General features: G+C 47.9%; 9 protein-coding genes across 9 annotated transcripts, besides 1 other annotated feature; 6 read left to right on the forward strand and 3 right to left on the reverse strand.

Annotated features, from left to right (window-relative positions):
* Positions 1–1,273: 1,273 nt before the first annotated feature.
* Positions 1,274–1,302: a microsatellite.
* A 1,972-nt stretch (positions 1,303–3,274) lies between these two features.
* Positions 3,275–6,166, forward strand: TSTA_119460 (serine/threonine protein kinase, putative). Its single transcript, XM_002482131.1, has one exon. The coding sequence runs from the start codon at positions 3,459–3,461 to the stop codon at positions 5,337–5,339; it is 1,881 nt and encodes a 626-aa protein (XP_002482176.1). The 5' UTR covers positions 3,275–3,458; the 3' UTR covers positions 5,340–6,166.
* A 434-nt stretch (positions 6,167–6,600) lies between these two features.
* On the forward strand, positions 6,601–10,025 carry TSTA_119470 (Sad1/UNC domain protein). The gene is made up of 2 exons (XM_002482132.1): positions 6,601–6,682; positions 6,871–10,025. Exon 2 carries the CDS (start codon positions 7,000–7,002, stop codon positions 9,661–9,663), a length of 2,664 nt encoding a protein of 887 aa, XP_002482177.1. The 5' UTR covers positions 6,601–6,682; positions 6,871–6,999; the 3' UTR covers positions 9,664–10,025.
* A 167-nt stretch (positions 10,026–10,192) lies between these two features.
* Positions 10,193–11,146, forward strand: TSTA_119480 (uncharacterized protein; the record flags this gene model as incomplete). Its single annotated transcript, XM_002482133.1, has 4 exons — positions 10,193–10,276; positions 10,352–10,681; positions 10,896–10,985; positions 11,038–11,146. Exons 2-4 carry the CDS (start codon positions 10,464–10,466, stop codon positions 11,144–11,146), a joined length of 417 nt encoding a protein of 138 aa, XP_002482178.1. The 5' UTR covers positions 10,193–10,276; positions 10,352–10,463.
* A 496-nt stretch (positions 11,147–11,642) lies between these two features.
* TSTA_119490 (acyl-CoA dehydrogenase family protein) lies at positions 11,643–13,267 on the forward strand (the record flags this gene model as incomplete). The annotated part of the gene is made up of 4 exons (XM_002482134.1): positions 11,643–11,717; positions 11,765–12,013; positions 12,073–12,285; positions 12,337–13,267. The coding sequence occupies 4 exons, from the start codon at positions 11,643–11,645 to the stop codon at positions 13,141–13,143; spliced, it is 1,344 nt and encodes a 447-aa protein (XP_002482179.1). The 3' UTR covers positions 13,144–13,267.
* Positions 13,268–13,495: 228 nt separating this feature from the next.
* Positions 13,496–15,542, reverse strand: TSTA_119500 (UDP-glucose dehydrogenase; the record flags this gene model as incomplete). The annotated part of the gene is made up of 3 exons (XM_002482135.1): positions 13,496–14,665; positions 14,719–15,158; positions 15,239–15,542. The coding sequence occupies 3 exons, from the start codon at positions 15,540–15,542 to the stop codon at positions 13,496–13,498; spliced, it is 1,914 nt and encodes a 637-aa protein (XP_002482180.1).
* A 1,109-nt stretch (positions 15,543–16,651) lies between these two features.
* TSTA_119510 (glycosyl transferase, putative) lies at positions 16,652–18,623 on the forward strand (the record flags this gene model as incomplete). The annotated part of the gene is made up of 2 exons (XM_002482136.1): positions 16,652–18,349; positions 18,529–18,623. The coding sequence occupies exons 1-2, from the start codon at positions 16,849–16,851 to the stop codon at positions 18,621–18,623; spliced, it is 1,596 nt and encodes a 531-aa protein (XP_002482181.1). The 5' UTR covers positions 16,652–16,848.
* A 101-nt stretch (positions 18,624–18,724) lies between these two features.
* TSTA_119520 (ribosome biogenesis GTPase Lsg1, putative) lies at positions 18,725–20,827 on the reverse strand (the record flags this gene model as incomplete). The annotated part of the gene is made up of 1 exon (XM_002482137.1): positions 18,725–20,827. The coding sequence occupies one exon, from the start codon at positions 20,825–20,827 to the stop codon at positions 18,725–18,727; it is 2,103 nt and encodes a 700-aa protein (XP_002482182.1).
* Positions 20,828–21,151: 324 nt separating this feature from the next.
* On the forward strand, positions 21,152–22,803 carry TSTA_119530 (low-temperature viability protein ltv1). Its single transcript, XM_002482138.1, has 2 exons — positions 21,152–21,208; positions 21,265–22,803. Exons 1-2 carry the CDS (start codon positions 21,189–21,191, stop codon positions 22,733–22,735), a joined length of 1,491 nt encoding a protein of 496 aa, XP_002482183.1. The 5' UTR covers positions 21,152–21,188; the 3' UTR covers positions 22,736–22,803.
* A 54-nt stretch (positions 22,804–22,857) lies between these two features.
* Positions 22,858–24,651, reverse strand: TSTA_119540 (CDP-diacylglycerol-glycerol-3-phosphate 3-phosphatidyltransferase; the record flags this gene model as incomplete). Its single annotated transcript, XM_002482139.1, has 3 exons — positions 22,858–23,932; positions 23,995–24,344; positions 24,412–24,651. The coding sequence occupies 3 exons, from the start codon at positions 24,649–24,651 to the stop codon at positions 22,921–22,923; spliced, it is 1,602 nt and encodes a 533-aa protein (XP_002482184.1). The 3' UTR covers positions 22,858–22,920.
* Positions 24,652–24,775: the final 124 nt, after the last annotated feature.

Below are 24,775 nucleotides of genomic sequence, written 5' to 3' on the forward strand. Positions count from 1 at the left end.
ATCCCAGCAACTCTGGCTGCTGGTTGCTGGTTGCTGTTTGGTGTTTGTACCTGTATCGATGCCTCCAGTACGTATCCGTCTTCGTGCAGATGCACAACTTGGGAAGTGTTTCGGCAGATACGACTGCGCAGTGCTGCTGTACTGGAGGGGCGCTCCTTCAGTACATTGGTCGGGCCTCTTCTCATAAGCTTTGACTCTATTGCAGAATGCATGCATTTGTTGTTGTTTCACTGCACCCTGCCCACTGATTGGCGTCAACCCACAGCATCCGAGCACCAGACCGATTTGTACAGTCTCTATTGGCTGTCTCGCTTCGAGCTTTACCCTTTTCTCTCCGCCTGCATTCGGATTCGTCTCATCTCAGAGACAGAAATAGGAGTAGACTCGCATTCCATCCAATGACATTGTACTGCTGCTGCGGCTAGTCCGTATTCGTCCTCGCGCGTCAGGAGCCGCCCACTTTGATCTCTGCAGGCCAGTCAGGAACAATCGTGGGCCTCCACGCATACTTTTTCATTCTGGAGTCGAGCTTTCTTTGTCGTGGCTGATTCGACAATTGCCTGCATGTTGAATTCGGCGTTCAAGTTTCAACACATTCAACAAAGGGAGCACAGCAAGACATTTCGACTACATGATCGAAGCTTACTCCATACACTACAAGTCGTGGCGGTCGCCAAAAGGCGGTGGATAAGATAACAGGGTTTGAAGGGTCCCGACTCCCGGCTCTCGTGTCAAGAAGCGGACCATGCGTATCATCTTGAGTACTTGGCAGTAAGCAAATCTTCTCAGTGATAAGCCGTTGTCAACTGGATGATGAATGGCTAGTTAGTACAGAGTAAACCTAGCAAAGTCATGAATTTGAATGAAGCCGACGACCAGAATTTAGGATTGGCTGCTTGCGTGGGTATTGGATTGTGAGGAGCCAATAACATATCAATCCATTCTTCGGTGCTAGCAACCAGCATCACTTAAGTTAGTTACTAGTTATGTAGTACTTACTTACTTACGAGACACACACGTACTCGGCGGGATCATGTTTACTATGAAGATAAGGGACTGACTCCAAAACCTACTACGACATAGTAAGGCTACAAGATTCAAAAGACCGGCTGACTCACTGACTCAGGAGTGTGGCGCGGCCATCTGGAACCTTCTGGCCGAGCGCAAACGCTCTGTCATTTCCGCAGAGTCGTCCTTTTTGGCGTTCAATCATCAATCATCAGAGAGAAAGTATGTTGCAAACATACAATTGCGTGACACGGTGCTTCATGTTTGTTCTGTTCTGTCCTGTCCTGTCCTGTCAGAGAATGGAGTGTGATTCAGAGCTATGCAGGCCTGGCCAGTGACGGCGACTGGTGGCGCGATTCCCCAGTCTCACTGCGTCAGCTGTGACAATACGTGGCCGACAGCATCCATACTATGGTAGAATGGAGCTGCAATTTGCGCATATTTGCAGTATGTTACCGTATGCAACATAATTAATTAGGTAATTTACATAGCTCCCTGGCCAAAGGCAAACCCTCAGCCATCTTTTTCCATCTTTTGCATATTTTCCATTTTTTAGCCGTAACAAAACCCGTATCAGAACAGGCCCACATCCTTCCCTCGGCCTCCGTGATTGGACAAACGCTGCGTCATGACCATGGCGTGACCGATCTGCTGTTTCTCCCTCGTTCGCTGGGCTTCGGTTGGGTGAACCTTCGTTTCTCCAGCTTAATTGAATGCGGTTAGTCACTCGTGCTCTCCTCTTATCGCCGGCCGTAGTCCCATGTTCTCTCCCGTCATCTCATCCCATCATCCCATCCGCCCCTTCCTCCTCTGTCTCTATCCTCACTACACTACTTCCCTACACCGACTCTCTCCATCCACCCCCTTTCTCTTCTTTCATCCTTCGACTTTCCTGCGTACTTTTACTCCACCAATTCTTCTCTCTATTCCTCCTCTTGCTTTCGACAACATCCTCGACTCCCCAGCTCGACCGAATACGCCTACCTCCGAAACCGTCACACCTATAAGCTGTCTATAAGCTGTCTATAACTCACTTGTTTATCGGCAGACACTCTTCTCCTCTTACTCGTCCTATAGCTTTCCGGTTATCACACGTCAATCAGATAATCTCTTTCCGTCCATACCTCGAATCCTCGATATAGTTCGGTTACTGGAACTGCAGAGCTCGAGTTTCGGACAACTACTCCTTATCTACCACTTATTCTTCCGTCTATTCGACACCACCCACCACGACCGCCGACAGTTTTACATCCGTGAATTGTTTCAACGAAACATCGTTCGTCTTATCTTCCACTCCCCCCTCCGTGTGGCTGCTACTGTCGATACCTTCTCCTCCTTGCTGTGGCGTCGAGCTGCCGGAGTGAAAATTGTTAAGGTGTTGATGTCTCGATTCGTCTCGAGAGGTGCTTCATTGAACCTGTAGTTAGTCTCTTGGAGGGCTTTCCGGTGTCGTTCCGACTCTTTCACTCGTGATCATTGGATCTTTTCTGGAATATCGGCACATCGTCCAGACTCTTAACCTATACGTTGTGCTGCGATACACGTCGTCGTATGACTCAACTAACAACGATCCTACTCCGTTGTCTCCACTTTTAATGATATATGCATATTGAGTCACGACTCTTACAACAACTCAGCCTGCGACTGTCAATTCCACCAGAAACACAACTTTCACGATCTTACGAAGCGCTCCCCCCGCCCCACCTCTGTTGAGTAAAGGGACTTACTTGTCCATATCCACCTTCTCCCCTTCGCTTTTCTATATATCTTCTGCTTTTTGCTTTATCGCACCACCTCCTTCGGGAAACACTTTCGTTACATTTCATATCTTTTGCAATCATTGCAATTGCGACTATTCTTCACCACTTGGCACGACGCCGCTTTTATTTGCAAATATATTTGCAAATAACCACCAATGAGCCTATAACGCCAGTTCCCGACTTGTCGACGTTACCCATCCGGGTACCCTCATACCGACCTCCTCTCACCTGTCCGACCCATCGCTTCTCATCTCTTTTGTCAGCATATATCATCACCACTCTGCAGTATCTATATGAACTTCTAGAAGAAAGTTCTACAGACCTGCGTCTCGTTTTTTTTTTTTCTTTCCCCCTTCTTTCCCCTTTCCTGATACTGCTCTCCTCTTTTTTGCCGTCATCAGCTGCTACTGCCCAGCTCGGTGATTAGGGAGTTACGCAAGCCGTATCTTGTCTCTTTACTCAACATACCACACCACTTATACTGTCTATATACATTCTACCATTGTCCTTTTTTGTTTCATTGTCACGAAGCTACGAGCGGATTGCTGGTTCATCATCCTTCCCCCTTACTCATTATAACTCTTTTTATTCTCGTGTTATCATAATCTTCGCCTCTTCTGTTTTCGCATTCGTCACATTGCATATTTGGCGTCCCACTGTTCACATCTCTATCCGTTTTTCAAAACTATCATGGATTGTTTCAAAGACAAATTCGTTGAGGGCCAGCTCCTGGACGGGCGGTTCCGTACCGTCGCCCCATTGAACCATGGTTCATTTGGAATGGTCTTCCTTGCAAAGGACAATTGGACCGGACAAGATGTTGCCGTCAAATGCTTGACCAAGCCTACATCCGCAGATGCTTCAACCTTGGCTGTCGATATGTCTTCCGAGGAGCTTGAGTGCCACAAGAAATTGAGCCATCACCCCAACATCGTCAATCTCATTCACTCCTTCGAGACCACTACTCATACGTACTTGGTTTTGGAGTATTGCTCCATGGGTGACCTTTACGAGGCCATCCGCGTCAACCGTGGCCCTCTTGAAACCGAGCATGTTCGTGACTTTATGTTGCAGCTTCTCGATGCCGTGGAGTTTATGCATTCGAATGGCCTTTATCATCGTGATATCAAGCCGGAAAACATCTTTTTGAGCCAAGATGGTTCCATGAAGCTCGGCGACTTGGGTCTTGCTACTCGCAATGCTATCTGTCATGAGGCGTGCGTTGGTAGTGACCGCTACATGGCCCCGGAGCAGTACGAACCGCCTCAAGGTGGCTATTCGCCAGCCAAAGCTGACATCTGGGCCATTGGTATCTGCCTGCTCAACATCTTGTTCGCCCGCAACCCCTTTGTCACGCCAACCGAGTCCGATGTCTTGTTCGCAGACTACGTCAGGGATCGCCAGTCCCTTTTCGACATCTTCCCCAACATGTCTCAGGATACTTTCGAGATTTTGCGGAATGCATTGGCCCTTGATCCAGAGAAGCGTACTCTATCTGGTGTGCGGGAAGCCATCATGCGTACAGTCAGCTTCACCACCGACGACGAGACTTTGGACGAGTTCTGTACCGAGGATCGTGACGTTGTCGCAGCCAGTGCCAACCGTGAGCCGCTACGCACTCCTTCAATCCAATCTCCTCACATCAGTGCTGGCGACAGCTTCCCTTGGGCCAAAGCTCTCCAAGCAAGCCCTCAACAGCCTGTTCGTCAATTGTCGGCTATTCCGGATACCGAATACTACTCGGAAGACCTGTTCCCTCCTTCGGAGACAGCTGGTACTTCCTGGTACTCGGTTCACCCAGAGACACCTTCGACCGCTTCCATTCTGGAATCCGCCATGGGTGCTTCGTACAATTCCCTGGCAGCCCGTCCAATCCAGTCTCTTCACTCTGCTCGCATCCCCATGAGTGGGTCCTTGCCTACTCATGTTGCCAAGCCCTTGCCTGCCATGTCTCTTGTCTTTGGCAACAAAGGTAAACGGGATCAGATTTCCAAGAGCTGGAGCGACCTCTGGGATGAAGAGGAGGAGGAGTCTGAAAACGAGGACCTCACATTGCAGCAACGCCGTGAGAACAATGCTCGTAGCTGGAGCCAGGATAGCAAGGAAGATGTCAAGGAAGCCAGCAGTCCTATTCAGCCAGTAGGTGTTTTTGAACAGCAGTTGCCGTCTCCTATTGCCAGGCCAGCTGTAGAGAAATCTGAGACTCTGTCCAAGTCGGTGCCGCTGCCTATTTCGCCAAAACCTCAAGCAGTGACACCAGTCTCTCAGACACGTCATCGAAACGCTCGATTCACCGGTACTCCTAAGCGTTCCGTTGTTGATAAATGGGCTGCACTTGGTGATCGTCGCCGGAACTATCGTTCAGATGAAGAGACTGTTCCTCGCCTCAAGAAGCAGCGTTCCATGAATCTGAGCTGGAGACGCGAATCTCCACCATCCAGCCCCCAGTCATGGCGCAACCCTTTTCTCGACAAGGAATGGCGTCCGAAAGCGAAGTTGAGCAGTGACTATCACGGCAGTGTGGACGAAGACCTCGATTTGGTCGGCGGGTGGCACGATCTTCACCTGTAGTTTTATACCATCGCAACTCATTTTATTTTTCTTTCCCAATATTCTATCACGCAATCCCCCTGCTCTCCTAGACTCGTGCGTGAAGGGTGCTCTTGCTCAGTGTTTTCTTTTGACCTTGATTTATTTTTTTTTTCTTTATTTCTATATCGATCTCTACTCGACTTGTCGCCTTTGCTTTACTACTCTTCACGGGCGACATCCCGCATCGGTTTCGTCGCGGGCGATGGAAAACGGAGACACCGTGTCTTATGTATACTACGACATCACTTTCGATGGCACGGCGCAAATGGAAAAACAAAAAAGATCGTTTTACGGGGCATTGGAGCGGTAGAAGTCAGCGTTTTCTTCAGACCGGCGTTATTCTTCATGAAACCATTTCACCATATTCTTATTTTGTTGTTTGAGCACATTTCTTCCTACGGTCATTGAAAATTGCAGCTTGTAGTCACCTTTCGCATTGAGTTTTGAGAGTCCTCGGCATTTTGGTGCTCCATCAAAAATGTCGGCAAGAAAGAGAAGGAAGTGCTTGTACATTAGCACCTGGACGTCTGCCACTGCTCTATTCTCTGCGAATAGGGTAGTGGAAGGAGAAATTTTTGGGATTGCGGAATGCTTTTTTGTTTTTCAGCTGGCTTATTTTGCAGCGGTTCGTCAGTCGATTTAGATCTTCCTGTCGTTTCTGGTCACCTAGTTTGTACTTGGTGTGCTTTGAAGTCGATTGGAGGAAGGGCCTGTATTGTAGGTAGCTAGCTAGATCATTATTCTTTTTCTTGAGAAAGAAAGGAAAAGCAAATGGACAGTTTTGAAATTGGGAATTCTGCCTTCAGGATGTAGCACGCCACATATTATCCGTTTTCGTTCTTTGAAGTCTAAAATTAAGGGAAGTTTATCCGATGTCAGCGGTAAATTGTTAATCCGGCGCTCACCGTTCTGCCATCGCCGACCGTTGAGAGGCTAGCGACTCGGCTTATCTTAACACTTCAACTACATTCGACCACCTTTCAAAGTTAACACCAAGATAACTACTGTACGCCACACTTTTGAAAAATAACTTGTCGCATTCCTTCTCAGAGCCCTCGTGACAATCGCAATCAATTTCGTCTTTGTTCATCTTCCCCCTCTTTCTACCCTTCTCCCCAACCACCGGTTTCTTTGCGAACCGTGGTTGGGACCGCCGTTACATACACCGTTTCGACACCATACCTACTCTGGCCTTTTCCTTTTTGACCGCTTGTCCATAACGCCATAAGAGTTTCCACTTGGGAAACTTTGACACTGGACAGTTTATTGCAGTGCAGAATTAGTCGGTTATTTCAGAGGCTGTATATGCCTAATTAGCAGATGTGAGTTGGACATTGTACCCACTGTGTGTTCGCAAGCTCGTGATGTTTGCGCCCACACACAGACTTGATATTGTCGACAATATCGCTTCTCCAATTTCTCTCTCTACCTCCATTTCCTCATGCTGGACCATGACTTCGTTCGGACTGCAATTATCGTATTGGTTACTAACATGTTTGCATCTGCACAGGACTTTTTGTTATACTGGGTGAGACAGCGCGCTGTCATCGCCGCACTCCGCAGTGCCTATTCCAATAACGACAAAAACCAAACCTTCTCTTATATCTTGCGCTGCCGCGACGTTTTGATTATTATCGTCATGACGGGAGCTTGCATAATTCAGGTGTTGAGGTGGATGCAGGTGTGGGTGTTGCTTGCATCTGACTTCTTGGCGCATGCAACCGCGTCGCAGCTCCAAGTTCAGTCTAATGATAATCAATTTCTGATATGTCATGCGCCGAGTTTTTATGATGTGATTTTTCCGATTTGTTCTATATACGATGAGAGTGGTCGAGGGTCTGATTACGTTTCGATTGTTCCTACCGAGCCATCTGCGACAACTACTTCGACGACGGGGGCAGCGCAGTCATCGCCACCGCCAGTACAAGACACCGATGTTAATGAACTTGACGCCGACTCAGCTCTTGATACTGCGGATTTCCTCTCATTCGAAGACTGGAAGAAGCGGAACCTCGCCAAAATTGGACAGTCTGCTGACAACGTCGGCGGCAAGCGACAGGGTGGCGACATCGGCCAGGAACGTCGGACACAGGCTAGAGCCATTAATAACGCTCTAGATGCGCTTGGAGATGATGCAGAGATTGAATTGAATTTTGATGGATTTGGTTCCGAATCTGCGCAGGCCACACCTTGGGAAAGTGGAAGTGGGAATGAGAAAGTGAATAGCGATGGAGAAACCAGCGTCGATAACGATTCTGCCGACGGTGTCTCCGCGGTGGGTCGGCGAAAGGACGCTGGCACGACGTGCAAAGAACGGTTCAACTATGCATCTTTTGATTGTGCTGCCACAGTACTCAAAACAAATCCGGAATGTTCTGGGTCATCCTCTATCCTTATTGAAAATAAGGATAGCTACATGCTGAATGAATGTCGCGCAAAGAATAAATTTCTGATCCTTGAGTTATGTGACGACATTCTCGTCGACACAATCGTTCTTGCCAATTACGAATTCTTCAGCTCTATCTTTCGCACATTTAGAGTCAGTGTCTCTGATCGATATCCCGTCAAAGCAGATAAATGGAAGGAACTTGGAATATTTGAAGCCAAGAATACTCGAGCGGTCCAGGCTTTTGCGGTGGAGAATCCGTTGATCTGGGCTCGTTATGTGAAGATTGAATTCCTCACGCATTATGGGAATGAATTTTACTGTCCTTTGAGTCTTGTTCGAGTGCATGGTACCACTATGCTGGAGGAGTATAAAAACGAAGGGGATGCAAGCCGTTCTGACGAAGAGGTTATGGAAACCGCTGAAGAGGTTGGAAGGCCAGTAGAGGATGAGCAGGAGATATCTGTGCAGGGGCAGGGGGCATTGGATAACTCTACCGTACCCATATCGAATCCAATCTTGGACATTTGGGAAAGCACTAGTCCATTGAATGGTAGTGTGTTAGAGATGGCGGCTTTGGAATTTTCGACGTTGAAGACAGCTACATGTGCTGCGGACTATTCCGCCATCGAGACGCCTGACACACTGAATCAGACTGCTGTAGCTGCTTCAACTGGAAGTGCAAATATCACCATTGTTACGCCTTCCGACTCGAAGGCATCTCCAGAACAAACGATCAATGGTGACATGAACATGGCTTCACGAGTCGGAAGCCAAAACGCTACCACCCGTGGATCAGCTCAAGATTCCTCAACAGTCAGAACATCGGTTGCATCCGGGGAGGACTCTACCTCTGCAGTAGAGCCTACAAAAGTAATACCTTCATCCCCGCCGTCGCCCAATCCTACTACGCAGGAGTCATTCTTCAAGTCGGTCAACAAACGACTACAGATGTTGGAATCCAACTCGACGTTGTCATTACTCTATATCGAAGAACAATCGCGGATGCTCAGGGATGCCTTTAGCAAAGTGGAAAAGCGACAGATGGCTAAAATGAATACATTTCTCGAAGACTTAAATAACACGGTCATTGATGAGATTAGAAACCTTCACATGGTCTACCAGTCTCTTCGTACAATTGTTCTCGATGACTTTGAGCATCAGCAACGAGAGGTCTCTACAGCTGCCTCTCAGCTCGCGATTCTTACGAACGAACTCGTGTTTCAGAAACGCATGACGGCGTTATCTAGTGTCTTGATCATGATCCTGTTTGCTCTGATTCTTTTCCCGCGTGGGTCAGGGATTGTAGGTGGCATAGATTTTCAAAGCATGATTACATGGTCTCCGCGTCCGAAGATGTCCAGGTCCTCGAGGATACCTAGCACTGGGCCGTCCAGTCCTAGTCTTGAGTCAGAGACTCAAACACCACCTACTGTCAACCCTTCGAAAAAGAAAGCGCACCGACGACAGTGTTCGAACGCGCTTCGTCACGAGTCAATCAAGGATCTACGCGAATGCGCAAACTCACTGGCGCATTCGTCTGAAGAAGACCTCCAATTCAGTGGATACGAAGACAACGGCCGTTTTCGCTCCATGTCTGATTTCTCCGATTCGGATATTAGTAAGATTCCTTATACACCGTTCTCGTCGGATATTCAACATATGCTCGGTTACGACGCTGTACGTATGCGACCACAGATCAATGTGGTGCCAGATACGACGGCATCGTCGCCTAGTCCTTCGCCTTTACCAAGTGTACCCCAGGACCGACCCGTTAGCAGTCCGCCAGTGCTGAAAGCTGCTCCTAGCGTTGACCATCCCACGAACGGTGACCATGTTGATGACATACAGCGAGACGACAGCGATGCAGAAAGTGATACATCGACAGAACCTTTTCCGCCATTTCCTACAGATTAATCCGAATCTATGAAACGAAATTACGTACCTATGAACCTATTCGAATTCTTCTACACGACAACTCTTGACGATTTCAATGATACTTAGACCTCATCTCTACCTTTTACCTACGACCTACAACCACCTATGACCGCCTATTTTTTAATATTGCTTCAAGCATGATCGAGACAAAGTCCGATCATACTGTATCTTTACATTTAATATTGTGACACGATCCGCATTGGGTGGTTTGCGCGTGTATACGCATTTTGATGACAACAGCGACAGCACAAAAAGCAAGCATGGCGTTAGTTAGCGATTGTTTTGATGTTTATCAGTACTACCTATGCATTTATACCCCTGTATTTTATGAGCGACAATTCATTAATCATCATTTCTCCTTTTTCTCTAGTCGTTAAGTACGTACCCCGTAACTAAGTATGACGCATAACCCAGGCATACAATCCTGGGCGGTTGCTGGGCCAACAATCGGGACTGCCCTATCCACCATTGCATAATTTTTCAATCTTGCTTTGCTCTGATCTCTCTTAATCAACTAACTAAGATACAAGTCTAACTAACTGCTGCCTGAAATCCTGCGAATTTGGTGACTACTCCATCGGCTTGGCTCAAAGTTTGTTCTGGAATTTCCCATCCATAATACTTGGTCCCAGCTTTGTTTTGTTTACTCACTTATATCCATATAAAGCAGGGAGATCCTTCGTTTCCTCTTCCTTCTCACGTTTCATCAAACAAACATTCCTGAATCTTTGAATCATTCTCTTCTGGTCTTTCATAGACGCGAAACAATCCTCAAAACGATGGACTCTTCTACCCAAAACCAAACGCAACCACTCACCACGCGCTCAACAAACACTCACCTCTCGCAATCATCAACCGCCACGATGCAATCAACCGACGCGAAGAAATTCATCGACATGGACTCCAAACCAACAACAGACGCCTTGAAAGTGTCAATGGAACATCACCGCAAGGCCCTTCAAGAGAAACTCCAGAACGGTGGCGGCGCCGACGATCAGTACGTTTTATCATCCTGGGAAGCTAGGCGGTAAATCTCTTTCTCCTTATGTTTTATCATTTTTCTCGCCTTTCCGTTTTGGGTTTTTTTGGTTGCTTGCAATTGGAGAACACTAAAAACAGTAAAAAAGAGAAAGAGAGAATAAAGAGGATTCTTGGATTTTTCTGCCGCGTCCTATTGATCAGAAGATGGGTGCTAATTATTGTTGATACAGGTCTAATAGAGCAAACTATGTCTCGCCCTCGGATGATATTATGAGTCCTTGCACGAAGAAGTTGAGTGATCTCAAGGGCAAGCGGTTCAAGTACGTCTCCTGTCTATTACTTATGATGTATATCGTACTGACTTATTTGTAGGGCCGGAAAACCAACCTCACTCTTCGCAAAGCTGGGCAAGAAGAATTACGAACAGTCTTCTGCTTCTGCTTCGCCGTCGCATGGTGCTCCCGCTCCAGAAGCCGAATAAGAGGTTCCCTTCTTTTGGAGTTTTGTCAGGATACAGGATACTGGTTACGGATGATATGATACCCTAATTCTTCATTTTTCTATTTCTTCAAGAGTCTCCCTAGATGGAGCGCTTCCATTCATGTCATTCGTTTCATTGGCTTTTGGGATACGGAATTTATTTTCCTTTTCGACTCTCGGATATATTTCCTTTGTATCAACGAACAAATTGCTCAGACAGGCTACGTGTGTATTATTAAACATTATCAAAACAATCGTATGGTTCCTTTTCTGATATTGTATGATTGCGGAGTAACTAGTTACATAGTACTACGTAGTCAACCGAGGTTGGCGGCTATACCCCATACTCCGCTAAACCTAAGGGAGATCTCTCCGGTCTCCGCTGTTGCTACTTTATCTACGACCTCAATCACCTATCCCTTTTTATTTCCTAATTACTGCCATAGGAATACGATTCAGTATCCCTCATTTTGTAAACATCTACATATAAACTCACAATGCCTGCCTCAGCAAATATCCCCGCCATTGCGCAAGCACATGTCAGCGAACGCGCAAAGAAGACACTCGACCTGGTCAGTACTTCACCACACCTCATAACCACAAACTAACTATATGGCAGGTCGAAGAATTCGTCGAAAAAGAATGCATCCCCGCAGACCCAACGTACTTGAAACAAATCGGCGAGGGAGCCCAACAGCGCTGGAACGCCCACCCACCCATCATCGAAGAACTCAAGACCAAAGCCCAAAAATTGGGATTATGGAATATGTTTTTACCAAAGAATCATTTCTCCCAAGGGGCTGGGTTTAGTAATTTGGAGTATGGGCTTATGGCGGAGATATTGGGGAAGTCGCGTGTTGCTTCTGAGGTATTTTTCCCATCCAATTTGATGTGAGGGGAGAATGGCTAATTGTTTGAATGGGGTAGGCTACTAATAATGCGGCTCCGGATACTGGCAATATGGAAGTTTTGGCCAAGTATGCCAATGAAGCTCAGAAGAAGGCGTGGTTGACTCCATTGTTGGAGGGAAAGATTCGCTCTGCTTTCCTCATGACGGAGCCTAATGTCGCATCGAGTGACGCCACGAATATTCAACTTAATATCCGTCGGGAGGGTGATGAATACGTTCTTACTGGACAGGTATATCTCATTCCCGTTTGAGTGTAAGTATGTTACTAATTCAGACGACAGAAATGGTGGTCCTCTGGAGCAGGAGACCCTCGCTGCAAACTCTACCTTGTTATGGGCAAATCCGATCCTCATAACCCAGACCCTTACCGCCAACAATCTGTCATCATCGTGCCCGCCGATACACCGGGCATTACAGTCCATCGCATGATGCACGTATTCGGCTACGACGACGCACCCCACGGACACGGCCACATCAGTTTCAAAAACGTGCGCGTCCCCGTCTCAAACCTCGTGTTGGGCGAAGGACGCGGCTTTGAAATTATCCAGGGCCGTCTGGGACCCGGTCGTATCCACCACGCGATGCGCGCCATCGGTTCAGCCGAAAAGGCACTCGAATGGCTCATAACCCGCATCAACGACGAACGGAAAACCACATTCGGAAAACCGCTTAGTTCCCACGGCGTAATTCTCGAATGGCTCGCTCGATCTCGTATTGAGATAGACGCTGCGCGTCTCCTGGTTCTTAATGCAGCTATCAAAATGGACCAGGGTGATGCGCGCTCTGCCCTCAAAGAAATCGCAGAAGCAAAAGTTTTTGTCCCCACTGTTACTCTGGCAGTAATTGATCGTGCGATTCAGGCGTTTGGTGCTGCGGGTGTGTCGCAAGATACGCCCCTGGCGAACATGTGGGCTAATGCGCGCACGTTGAGGATTGTGGATGGTCCGGATGAGGTGCATTTGCAGCAGTTGGCTAAGAGGGAGAATAAGGCGAGGAAGGATGAGTTGATGACAAAGTTGCGGTGGCAGGCTGAGAGGGCGGATCAGTTGCTGCTTGCTAATGGGTTTGCGGCTAAGGCTAAGATGTGATCGTTCATACCGAAGAAGTTATGAATTTTTTGAGCATATATAATCATTTCTTTTGAAATACAAAATCAATGGACGAGACAGAATTTACCGAAACATCGGAATCGAGATTGAATCATTTGTCTAGTACTGTATTGATCATTCACATCTGTCTGATAAGTACGAACTGGCACGAGAAAAAAAAGGAGGTCAAACGTAGCTGATCTAATAACAAATAAAGAAAAGTGGTCAAACGCCAGGTATCATGCCATCACGATGAAGGTATTCGGAATTCATTAAAAAAAAGGGGGGGCAGAGACAAAAGAAAGATTGATTCATCCAGCATTAGAAATATGCATGTACATTAAACGGCAGTCTAACGAGACTTTGTTTGACGACCCAGCGTCTCTACGCGATATCCCAATTTCTCCATCTCTGGCACATCCAACACTCCACGGCCGTCAAATATCCATTTGGGATCTTTCATGCCGTAGGCAATGCGTGCCCATTCGACTGGCTCGCTTGACATGGCTCCTCGTAATTTGGTTGATTGACAATCTGGGCAGTCCTCGGCGCAAATAGGTGATTGACCAGGTAGGTAAGAGAAGCGACTTCCCTCGATGACTATATCCTCTGAAACAGCGTGCACATGAGGAGAAGGTTCGTAATAAGTTCGCGTACCCCCATCAACATTTGAATTGCGCTGCTTGGCGGGAGATTGACGGAATGGATCTGAGTCGTTGATGACCACCACTGCATGAGCTTGTTGGCATGCCTGGTAAGCATCTGAATATACGTGGACCCGTTCTCGGGTTGCAGAATCCAAGATTGGCTCTAATTCACGGATAATATCCTCTGACAGGCAGCATGGGTCGAAAATGGCGATCTCTCCTGGCCTTTCCTGCAACAAAACTCGAATGACATCCACTGCTAGCGATTCTCGTGTATCACCCGTGTTCTTCTTGAAAGCGAATCCCAAAAGGGCGACCTTCTTGCCAACCAGATTCTCTTCCAAACGTCGAATGATCTTATAAGCAAAGCGGTCTCGTTGCCACTCGTTCATAGAATTCACTTGACTCCAATAATGTGCCACCTCAGGCAAGCCCAACGACTCGGCCAGGTATGTTAAACTGGAAATATCCTTACGGAAGCATGAACCACCGAACCCCAGGCCGGCCTTGAGGAACTGTGAGCCGATGCGAGGGTCGATACCAGCTGACTTGGCAATTTCGTCAATGTCAGCTCCGGTTTTATCGCAAATAGCACTGATGGAATTGATGCTGCTTATACGTTGCGCCAGCATCGCATTGCTAACTAGCTTAGCAAGCTCAGATGACCAGGCGTTGACTTCCAATATTCGAGGACGAGGGACCCAGGCTGCATAGACATTGGCGAGGGCCTCTGCCGCCCGACGGCCGGAAGGAGTCTTGTCCGACCCAATGAGTACGCGATCAGGTTGCATCAGGTTTCGCACGGCTGTGCCTTCTGAAAGGAATTCTGGGTTGGAGACAATCTCAAAGGGAACACCGGGGCGGACTTCATCCAGCTTGGTAATGTTAGTGACGCGCGATTTGCGCAGCAACCTGGGAAGAATCTTACCATCTTTCGTACGCGCTGCGCTGTACCGCATGGGACTGTACTTTTCTCGACGATGATCGTGCCCGGTCTAGCATATAAAGCCACCTCTTTGGCTGCCGCATCAAAAGTTGTCATGTTAGTTGCACGGCCACCCCCGACACCAAATGTCTTTGTTGGGGTGTTGACAGCCAGCATAACCACATCGGCTTTGGCCAAACTGGTCTGTGAATCCGTTGTGAAGAATAGATTAGGAATGCGATCTACTGGAGTGTCCGCAACCGAAGCATCCCTCAAACGAGCACTGGCTCCATCGCGGCTCACTCTGACTATATCAACGAGACCCGGCTCATAGATAGGGAGATGAGGCGAGTTCCACCGGCGCACACGTCGGGGATCTTTATCGAGTACATCTACCCGTATATGTGGGTTGTGCAGCGCGATAACTGCGGCAGTGGGACCACCTATTTGGACTATCAGCACCTAGTTTCCACGACTTACATAACCAATTTGAATCATTGCCGTTCTGAACGAATTTGCTTACCAACATAGCCCGCTCCAACCACAGCAATGTGTCTCACTAGCTTGGAAAAGAGAGCGTCCCGTTGATTGGGAGCAGCATGAAAAGGAAGCTTCTTCGCGAGTGCATTGACTGGAGGTTTCATCTTGTTGAGGTATTGGGCGAGCGGTGTCTCGAGCACGTCTTCAACACGCGCGGCGCCGAGTAGAGGGCTAATACTTTCCGGTGTGGTAGGGCCAGTCGAGTCGTCGCAGGAGCTATCATCGGCCGTAGTGGACGGCGATGTAGAGAGGAAATCCATACTGTTGGCGAAATCGTATGAATCCATGGGATTACGCGCCGTGTTCTGGTGTTGCGTGCTGTCAAGTCTGTTTGACGTGCGGGCTCTGCACTAGAATCGATCGACGAGCTTGACCGAGATGCGATCTAGACAAGAGAAGCCGTTGTTAAGCAGACAGCAAGGGCATGACAAAACCTGGGATGAAGAAGAAGAAGAAGTGAGACGGGAAGGGAATAATTGACGAAGCGTGATAAAAATAAAAATCGAGAGCACAGGATCAATCGAGCAAGCCGTCTTTTGCCTTCGGCATCAATGCACATGCCACTAGGAGGCTAACAGGGTCACTGTATGGGTAACAAATCTCCTGGGAAAGAATTAAGGGCAATGCGAAGAGCGGTCTTTACCTATCGGGGCAAGGACAGGCTCGCATGACGGGGAGAAAGGCTGACAGAGACCACGGGGGCCGATTGATTTGCTCTTGACTAAACACACTGAATCCCGAAGTGGCTAAACGATGAAGTCGACGATTAATGATAGGATGTAGCGCGGACGGAGTTGTAACGGGAGAATCTGAGAGGATGCAGCAACCTGACGGCCAATCAGCGCCGTCACGGGACTCCGAGCGCGTTCCTTCCTCGCATTCACGAGCTCTGCCTGCCATTCTCGTGTGAGGGTAGCACCTGCCGTGGTGATATCGAAGCAACTGCGCGAAGGAAGGAGCGTTCGTCGAGTGCAAATCGCGGATCATTGCACGCCCTATACAATATGCGCGCTGATTGGCCGATATGGGCAGTAACGGCAGGTGGGGGCAGAGGCCATGGGCATTCGGGAAGGACCCATTGGACGAAGCCAAGAGGGAAGCTACGATAAGGAAGGCGCGATAAGATAGGGTAAACCACCCCACGTGCACGGACAAGCTGTTCGCATTCCACCACCGCGACTTCTTTTTGCTCTGAGAAAAAAAACGGCGGCCCAATTGAACCACTGGATGCGGTGAGACGGAGATCCAATCTGGCAGACCTCTGTGTGCACGCCTGGGGATCACTGCATGCCTTCATCAATCCTCACCATAACGCGCGGAATAAGGAGGCACCTGTCGGAGCCGCGAGACATGTCCGGCAGTCATCAAACCTTCATTTTTGGTCTAGTCTGAGGGGTCCAGTACAACGATATCATCACCTGTGAGAAAACTGTCCCCGCTGTGGCTCACAGTTGTGTTTGCTACCGCTCCTGACATACACAGCATAAAAAAGTGTCTCGCCCCCGGATTCACAACGAAGAAGGGGACGGCTTGCAAGCACACCTTGCAGCCGCTCCGTCAGCAACTATAGCGTTGAGGCATTCCAAAGATAAAATGGCGAGTCAAGCAAGTTCCACGAACGCGCGTGGCGATGAGTTCCCACCAGCGTTGAAGGGAAAGCGCATTCTCCTGGCTACGGAATCGCTCGGTCCCGTCAATGGTGTCAGCAGGACAACAGGTATGCTCATAGAATACCTCAGAGCCAACGGCGTCGATTTGGCGGTTGTCGCTCCTCGTTATGAAGTCAAAGATCAACTGCATACAAAACCACCAACAGCGCCATCGCATTCTCGTTCTGGATCGGAAGTGCGACTCCACGGTTATCCGCTACCGTATAACCCCGATTTGACTGTGGTATACCCTTTCCGTTTTGACCGTGTCTGCAGCCGCACGTTTCAACCGGACATAGTGTATCTCGCGAGTCCGGCGTCAGTGGGTTACCAGTTTCTCTGGCAAATCCGCCAGTTGCAAAAACCACCGGTGGTTTTGCTCAACTACCAGACCGATCTAGCGGCTTATTCCTCTATCCTGCTCCCAGGTGCTATGGGTCGCTTTGGGACATGGTTGGTGAATCGAGTGCAGGGGTTTCTTTTCAATCATCCCTCGGTCGAGACCATCTTTTATCCTTGCTCGGATGTCCGAGCTTACCTAGAAGAGGCTGGAGCCCCCTCTAATCGCTTAGTACAACTTGGCCGAGGAGTGGATACTGTCACATTCAACCCCAGACACCGCGACGAATCCTATCGACGACAGCTTGCTCCGAACGGTGAAATTATCCTAGCGTATACTTGTCGCCTGGCACCCGAAAAGGGCTTCGAATTCCTAGCCGATGCCGCTGTCCGACTCGCCAAGGAGGGTCTTGCGTACAAACTTTTGATCGTGGGCGGAAACAGGAATCCAGCCGTCGAAGCCGATGTACGAACCCTTTTCGAACCCGTCCGGGATCGTGTCATCTTCACCGGTTTCCTTGGCGGCGAATCCCTAGCACGGGCCTATGCAGCCGCAGATGTCTTTTTGCACTGCTCAATTACCGAGACCTTTGGACTAGTCGTTCTAGAATCGATGGCCAGTGGCGTTCCCGTCATAGCGCGCAACCAAGGAGGTCCGTCGGATATTGTCAAGCATGGAAAGACGGGATATCTAGTTGCACCTGATGATCTGGATGAATTCGTTCGACTGACCCTAGAAGTGTCTCGAGACTCGGAACTCCGTCATAACCTCGCCGTCAACGCTCGAGCCTTTGCCGATGAAACCACTTGGGAGAAAATCAATCGTCGCGTAGCCTGGCACATTGTGGATGGATTAGAGAACCATTCTCGACGGTTGGAAATGAAGAAAGCGCAACGACCCATTCGAAACTGGATTTCCGCCCAATACTCGGAATTTGAAGCTCATATATTGTGGCCTTTGATCGAACAGGTGCGCGTAAACGCTGCTATAGCCTTTGTCTTTTTCATGTGGATGATTGCCGTGATACCGTTGATCTTGCATGGGAGTCGGATGTTCCATTTTGTTCAAACTATACCCCTTATGTTTCAGCAGGCGCAGAGCAATCGTTTATTGCGATGATTTCTAGAAGGTCATTCATTTTGCTTCAGACGGCGTTTTGATCTTTATACCTTTTGGTGATAATGTTATGTGACACGATTCCCTTCCCCTTTTCACTTCTCACGATGCGAGTAAATAGCACACCTTTTATATCCTGAGAATTATCGATAACTGAATATAGAGCAGAACTTGCAAACTCCAACATTGTGTGTACGCACGCTACACGTTTAAAAGAAGCCCTAACCCTGCAAAACCAGGAAAAGTTGACATTCACGTCATAAATGGAACCATGATTCACCAGCTCAATGTATCTAATCAAACGCTGTAATATAAAAAAAGAAAAAGATCATTGCGAGCCTTCTCCAAGGATTCATCCTCAAAATCAGTATCCATCATAGTCATCAGCACCTACACCCAACGGCGCTTTCCCTTTCCCACTCTTATTATGCGTCCTCTTACCACCTTTAAAATGCTTCTTCGAAGAACCAATCAACCCTTTAACCTCTGACGGATCAATATTTTTCTCCAATGCAATCATGGCCCTCTCCTTACGACCAGTGAGTTGCTTCGCTTTCCCTTGTTCGGAATATTTATAGTTGAACGGCATCGTCTGATGACCCCTAGAACCACCTGAGCCAGGGCCGAAAAATCCCTTGTCGAGACGACGGGATCGAGGTCCGTTTTCTACTGGTGTTGCTGCTGAGGAGGTTTGTGAGGTTGCACCACCGGTAAATTCGGAGACTAGAGAGGCTGCGTCGTCGAGGATATCCACGTTTTCGCCGGTGGCAGCGGCGGCTTTGAGTAATTGAGCGCGTCTCTTTTCAGGCAGATGAGCGAGATTGTATAAATCGCGATTGAACTCGGCGGGATCAATGACTGGGCCGCCTTCGCTGTCTTCTTCGTCTGTCTTTGAGGCTGGGGGTGGGTGGCAGTAGAGTAGTTTACCGTTGACGTAGTCTTTGAGAATATAACGTGCCGCACGAGACTCATCAGGTTGACCCAAACCCTGGGTCGCGAACCCACGAGCTCTGGCATAGGCGCGCAAAAGTTCATTCGCATTTGGTATTCCAGTACCGCCTTCTTCGATAGGTCTGGTGTAAATCTTCATACCGTAGACTGCTTCCAAGAAATGCTTCGGAATACGGTGCGCCACAAGTCCAGCAGGACCTGTAAATTCACGCAATTGATCAATGGGGAGCACACCATTGACGACCAACTCGGCCTTTGTACTCGCGAAATTGGGGAACACAAGACCGGGACAATCACAGAGAAGTAGATTTGGTGACAAGTAGAGGGTTTGGAAATGTTTTGTTTTACCGGGTGTTGCGGAAACAGACACCTTCTTAGCTCCGAGGAGTGCGTTGATTGTACTGGACTTTCCGACGTTGGGGTAGCCGACAAGACCGATGATTGTCTTGTCTTTTTGGGGGTTATCGGAGCCTTCCTCTGGTTGTGGAGCGTTTGCCAAAAACAGTTCCTCCAATTCCTCGACATCAAGAATCCTGGTCCTCAAATCACTTTCCGTCTTTTCAGATTGTAGGTCTTTCTGTGCTTCATCATCGATATCCTCCTCACTCGACCATTCTTCATCAACGAGTTGTTTCTCTCTAAGGTTCATCTTTCGTTGTGTCTCTGCAGCCAAATCCTCTGCATCATCAACATCTTCTCCTGAAGATGAGTCTTCCTCGAGCAAACGTGCCTCATTTCGCTCTTTGGCCAAGTGAGCTGAGAAGAAACGGTAGCTGATCCCATGCTCTTCAAAGTAATCCGCCCACAATGCTCGTTGCTCCGGAGTCAACATATCTGCCTTGTTCACCAGCAGAAGATTCCTCTTCTTCGAATCTATTTCCTTGACGTACTTTTCCAGATCCTCCGAACGGAAAAGAAGGGGATTCCTTGCATCGACAATTTGCACAACCAGGTCTGATCGTTCGATAACACGCCATAATTGTCTCCAAACTTCTACGTTTCGCTCAAACGGTGTCATTAAAAGATCGTTGCTCTCTTGTAGTTCGGCCAATCCTCTTCTCCACTCGAGCAGAGACTCCCTTTCCATAGCATCCAATTTCTCAGGTGTTGTCGTCGAGTCCCATTTTGGCCGTCTCGGAATAGTCAAACGCTCTTTATTCTTTTGTTGTTTCCTGACAGCAAACCGTTCCTCGGCTGCGGACAGCAAGAACGGATTCTTCTGATCAGCGTGTATAATCTTAACATTATTGATCTTCTCCGCGGTAAAATCGGTATCTGCCAACTCGGCAGTGCTAAGAAACTCGTCAAGTGCGGCTTGCTCGGTAATACTTCGCATCTTCACCCATGATGCCTCCTTTGCCGCATTTGTGATGTACGTCTCACCACTCTGGTTCTTTCTTGCAATAGAGGCATTGTGTGATACTTTCTTCTGAGAGGATGCTTTGCCTCGTCCGAATCGATCGTTCATAAGACTGTTGCCCAGTCCCACCGTGTTTTTGGATTTCGCGAGAACCATATTGGCTGGTCTCCAAGTGGCTAGAATATGAATGTATCCGTGAAGTGTGCTCTCAATAGAGAGAATGCAATTTATCTTTTCAAGGGTATATTTTTGTCCAAGTGATCGAAAATATAAATCTGAGATGGAACTGTGGCGTTTAATTATTTCTAATACAAAATTTCTTGAAACCCCCGCTCTGTTTTTAGATAAGATAGAATCCGCGATTAGTCAGCCACTATTTTCGCTAATCGATAAGATAAGATCGCACGTGATCTCAAATTTCTGCCCACTTTATCCAAAGTGAGGGACCTTGCAAGGACTTTTGTGTCTTTCTCAAATACTGAAGTTAAGAAGTCAAATCATATATTAGACATTTAATATGCCTCCTCGACGCTGGATGTAAGCCATCTCAATAATTTTCCATTGCGATCTGAATTAACAATATTCAATCACAGAGACAAGAAAAATGCGACGACGTACCAACTATTTCACAGATCTCAGCAAGATCCGCTGATCCACGATCCTACTGCGGACGATAGAGTGCTACACCCAGTTTACGGACCGAAACAAGGCGCACCGGCTCTTTCAACCACTGCTTCGTCGGCGTCCCACAAGACTTCCAGGAACCTAAAAGAATTAGAATCCGAATTCAGCACGGAAAATGTCCGCAAAAATGAAGGCGAGGCCGCCAACTACGGCATTTACTACGATGACTCCAAATACGACTATATGCAACATCTACGAGAGTTGGGTACTGCTGGCGGCAATTCGTACTTCGTCGAGGCGGCACCAGATAAAGCAAAGGGCAAAGGTAAAGGAATGAAACTGGAAGATGCTCTGCGGGATTTCTCTATCGATGATTCACGGAGTGAAATTGGAGGATCTGCAAGTGTTTATGGCTCTGAATATGCTCGTTCAACGGCGTCATCCTACGTGCGAAAACCGACGTATCAAGATCAACAGGATGTGCCCGATGTGATTGCTGGATTTCAGCCAAATATGGATCCCCGTCTCCGTGAGGCTTTGGAAGCTCTTGATGATGAAGCCTTTGTGGATGATGAAGATGATCATGATATTTTCGGTGAACTCACGCGCAATGCTGAAGAGGTAGATCCCGAAGAATTCCAAGATACACTATATGAAGACGAAGATGATGGTTGGGAGTCAGATGCTACAGAAAAAGCATATCCTCAGACATCAGACACGAAAACCGCCGGCCAGAATGATAACGAAGCAACTGTTGCACAACAACATGATCCCTCTGAGATGCCGGATCACGATAAACCAGTCCCAGATCTAGCACCAGAAAATGCCGATTGGATGCGCGAATTTGCAAAATTCAAGAAAGAAGGCAAGACATTAAACAACACACCAGCTGCAAACCCGGATGCAGGAACCGAGAAGCACACAGTCGCCTCCACACTGTTCACAGTCGGAGGAACTCCGATCCGCAAGAAGAAGCGCAAAGGTGCATTGACAAATCCATCTGCATATTCCATGACTTCATCTGCACTAGCAAGAACAGAAGGATTACGGCTTTTAGATGACCGATTCGAGAGAGTCGAAGCACTCTATGCCCTTGACGAGGAAGGTGAATACGATGACGCCAGCTGTGCCGATGGCGCTTCAATGATCAGTGGTATGACTGGCGCCACTGGAATGACCGGAATGTCTGCCGCTTCATCCCAAGCGCCTAGTCTGGTCTCCAGAGGTGGCGACTATAGTAATGCCCCTCTACCAAGCAACTTTGATAATGTCATGGATGATTTCTTATCTGGCTGGCAAGATCGGAGTAAGCAAGCGAAGCGCAAGGGTGCTAAAGGGAAGAGAGGTAAAAATGGTAATGAGGTTTTGGGTATTGCAATGTTGGACGAGATTAGGCAAGGCTTGGGGCCTGCCCGAGTTCCTGCTCGTGGAAAAGCATAGTGTTAAGAAGAAAGCGTATATACCTGTTGATAGTTTGACGATTAATGCACCATGTCTTCTTCTCTGCCGGTTTGACTTCCAAGATTTAATCGAATCTAGCCAAACTGCTATTGATACTTAAGTATCAATTGATTATATCTATTACGTATATCTATCATTATTGTACATGGATTATCATAGCGTATCTACAATGCACCACCAACCTTTTCCACAATCCACATCGCGAGTCGCACATTCCAGCCAACTCTGCGCTCTGTTCTGCGTAGGTCCTCTCTCGAGACAGGCTTCGAATTCTCCTGTAGCCATTCTGTCTCTTCATATAGACGCTTTTTCAACTTTTCGTCGGATGTAACAACTAAAGCCCCAACTTCTAGATCAAGACTATAACTTCGTTTTGTGTAGTTACTACTCCCAACAAAAGTCAGACTTGGATATTTGTCGTTTGGTAATGTGATCCATAGGCCCTTGGCGTGATATGTCCAGCCATTGGGTTCGCCCACAGTTCCTCGGCGCCACTCTCTCAGTTGAATTGAGTTTGTTCGTTGGGCTTCGGCGACTCGGTCTAGGAATCTGGCGGATAGGTGGGTATATGCCGCTGGAAGCATTCCAGATATACCGGGTGAGCCGTAAAATCCGTTGGCCCACGGAGACGCTGTAAGAACGGTGCCTTGGGTCTTGGTTGCAGGTTCCTGTGTAGACCGTATTTGAGAAGTACTCTCTATCAGTAGGGATGAAAGTGTGGGATGTATGTTGAAATATCCTGCAGTGAAAAGCCAACGAGAGTCTTTGTACGCAGAGACGTTGGTGAGTAAGTGGAGAATGCTAGTGACAGCAGGGAATTCGGTAGATGTGTCGGGTTGAAGTAGCGGAGTCAACTGCGCCACAGGGTAGACATATGTCTTTTCTGTTGCACGCATAGAAGTAGCCTTTTCTTGAGCTATCGGTTGTATCAGCGAGTGCAGTGCTGTAGATGATTTGTTTATGAATTCCTTGGGATTCTCCAGAGGTGAGTTTGCATTGTTCGAGGAAGGCCATATCAATTGATAACCGGCTGCACTCTTCGCATCAGGAAGGACCTGAAAACTTAGTCGACAGACGGCGTCATGAATTTTGCCGTAGTAGTCGGCGAGTCCCTTGGAGTTGAAGACATGGTATCGGTCAACACGATTGGTGAAATAGTCTTGTGATAAATTCGCCCTAGAATTCATGCAGTCAGCATAAAATTCCAGTCAGACCGGATTAGCGATAGAGTTACCCACCCCGACAGGATAATCTCATCATCAATACCATACAACTTCATATGCTGGAGCCCCCATCCCTCATTTATACGTTGTGGTATATATTTCTTCCTCAGACCTGTTAGATTAGGAGTATGGAACATGCGAATTTCAACACGGTCTCCATATTCCTCGACCAATGGCGCAAGTAGTGAAGCAGTTGAAGGATTGGGAGTTCCTCGAGTGCCTCGCAAACAATCGGTAAGAATTGAGACGTGGAGGTTTGGGTTGTCTCGCAATGCCTGATTCAAGGTATCGACTAGCTCGTGTTCCGTCTGACCAATGTATAATGTTGAGAGATATATTCTTCGTCGCGCATTCCTAATTTTGTGCTGCATTGGTCAAAGTTAGCATCTCTAAAGCGGTTGATATTGCAATGCGGTCCTGAGAGCTACAAACCTTGAGTGCCTCATAAAACGAGCTAGGCGAGTCCAATATTGTGACTTTAGATGCAGATATTTCGAATCTAGGAGCGATACGGTCCAACTCAGTCGTAAGTCCCCCTAGAGGAGACGCTGTAGATGCGACAGAAGCGTTCGGATTGGTGTAGACAGAAAACTTGCGGGTTGCGACCTGCCTCCGAACCAGAGTTCTTCTGCATGAACGATGCACAGCGTGTTCTCCAACGCGCTTGAACATTATATCGTCAACTAAAAATACTTTCCATCTATACCTTCGTTAAGAGTACGCTCAGATTAGACTCAAAATGAATGTGATCGCTCTCCAAATCCATGCAAGCGCGACAATATAAATCCTGATGCAA

This window comes from Talaromyces stipitatus, genomic scaffold (assembly GCF_000003125.1).
Source record: "Talaromyces stipitatus ATCC 10500 scf_1105507295555 genomic scaffold, whole genome shotgun sequence".
Lineage (NCBI taxonomy): Eukaryota > Fungi > Ascomycota > Eurotiomycetes > Eurotiales > Trichocomaceae > Talaromyces > Talaromyces stipitatus.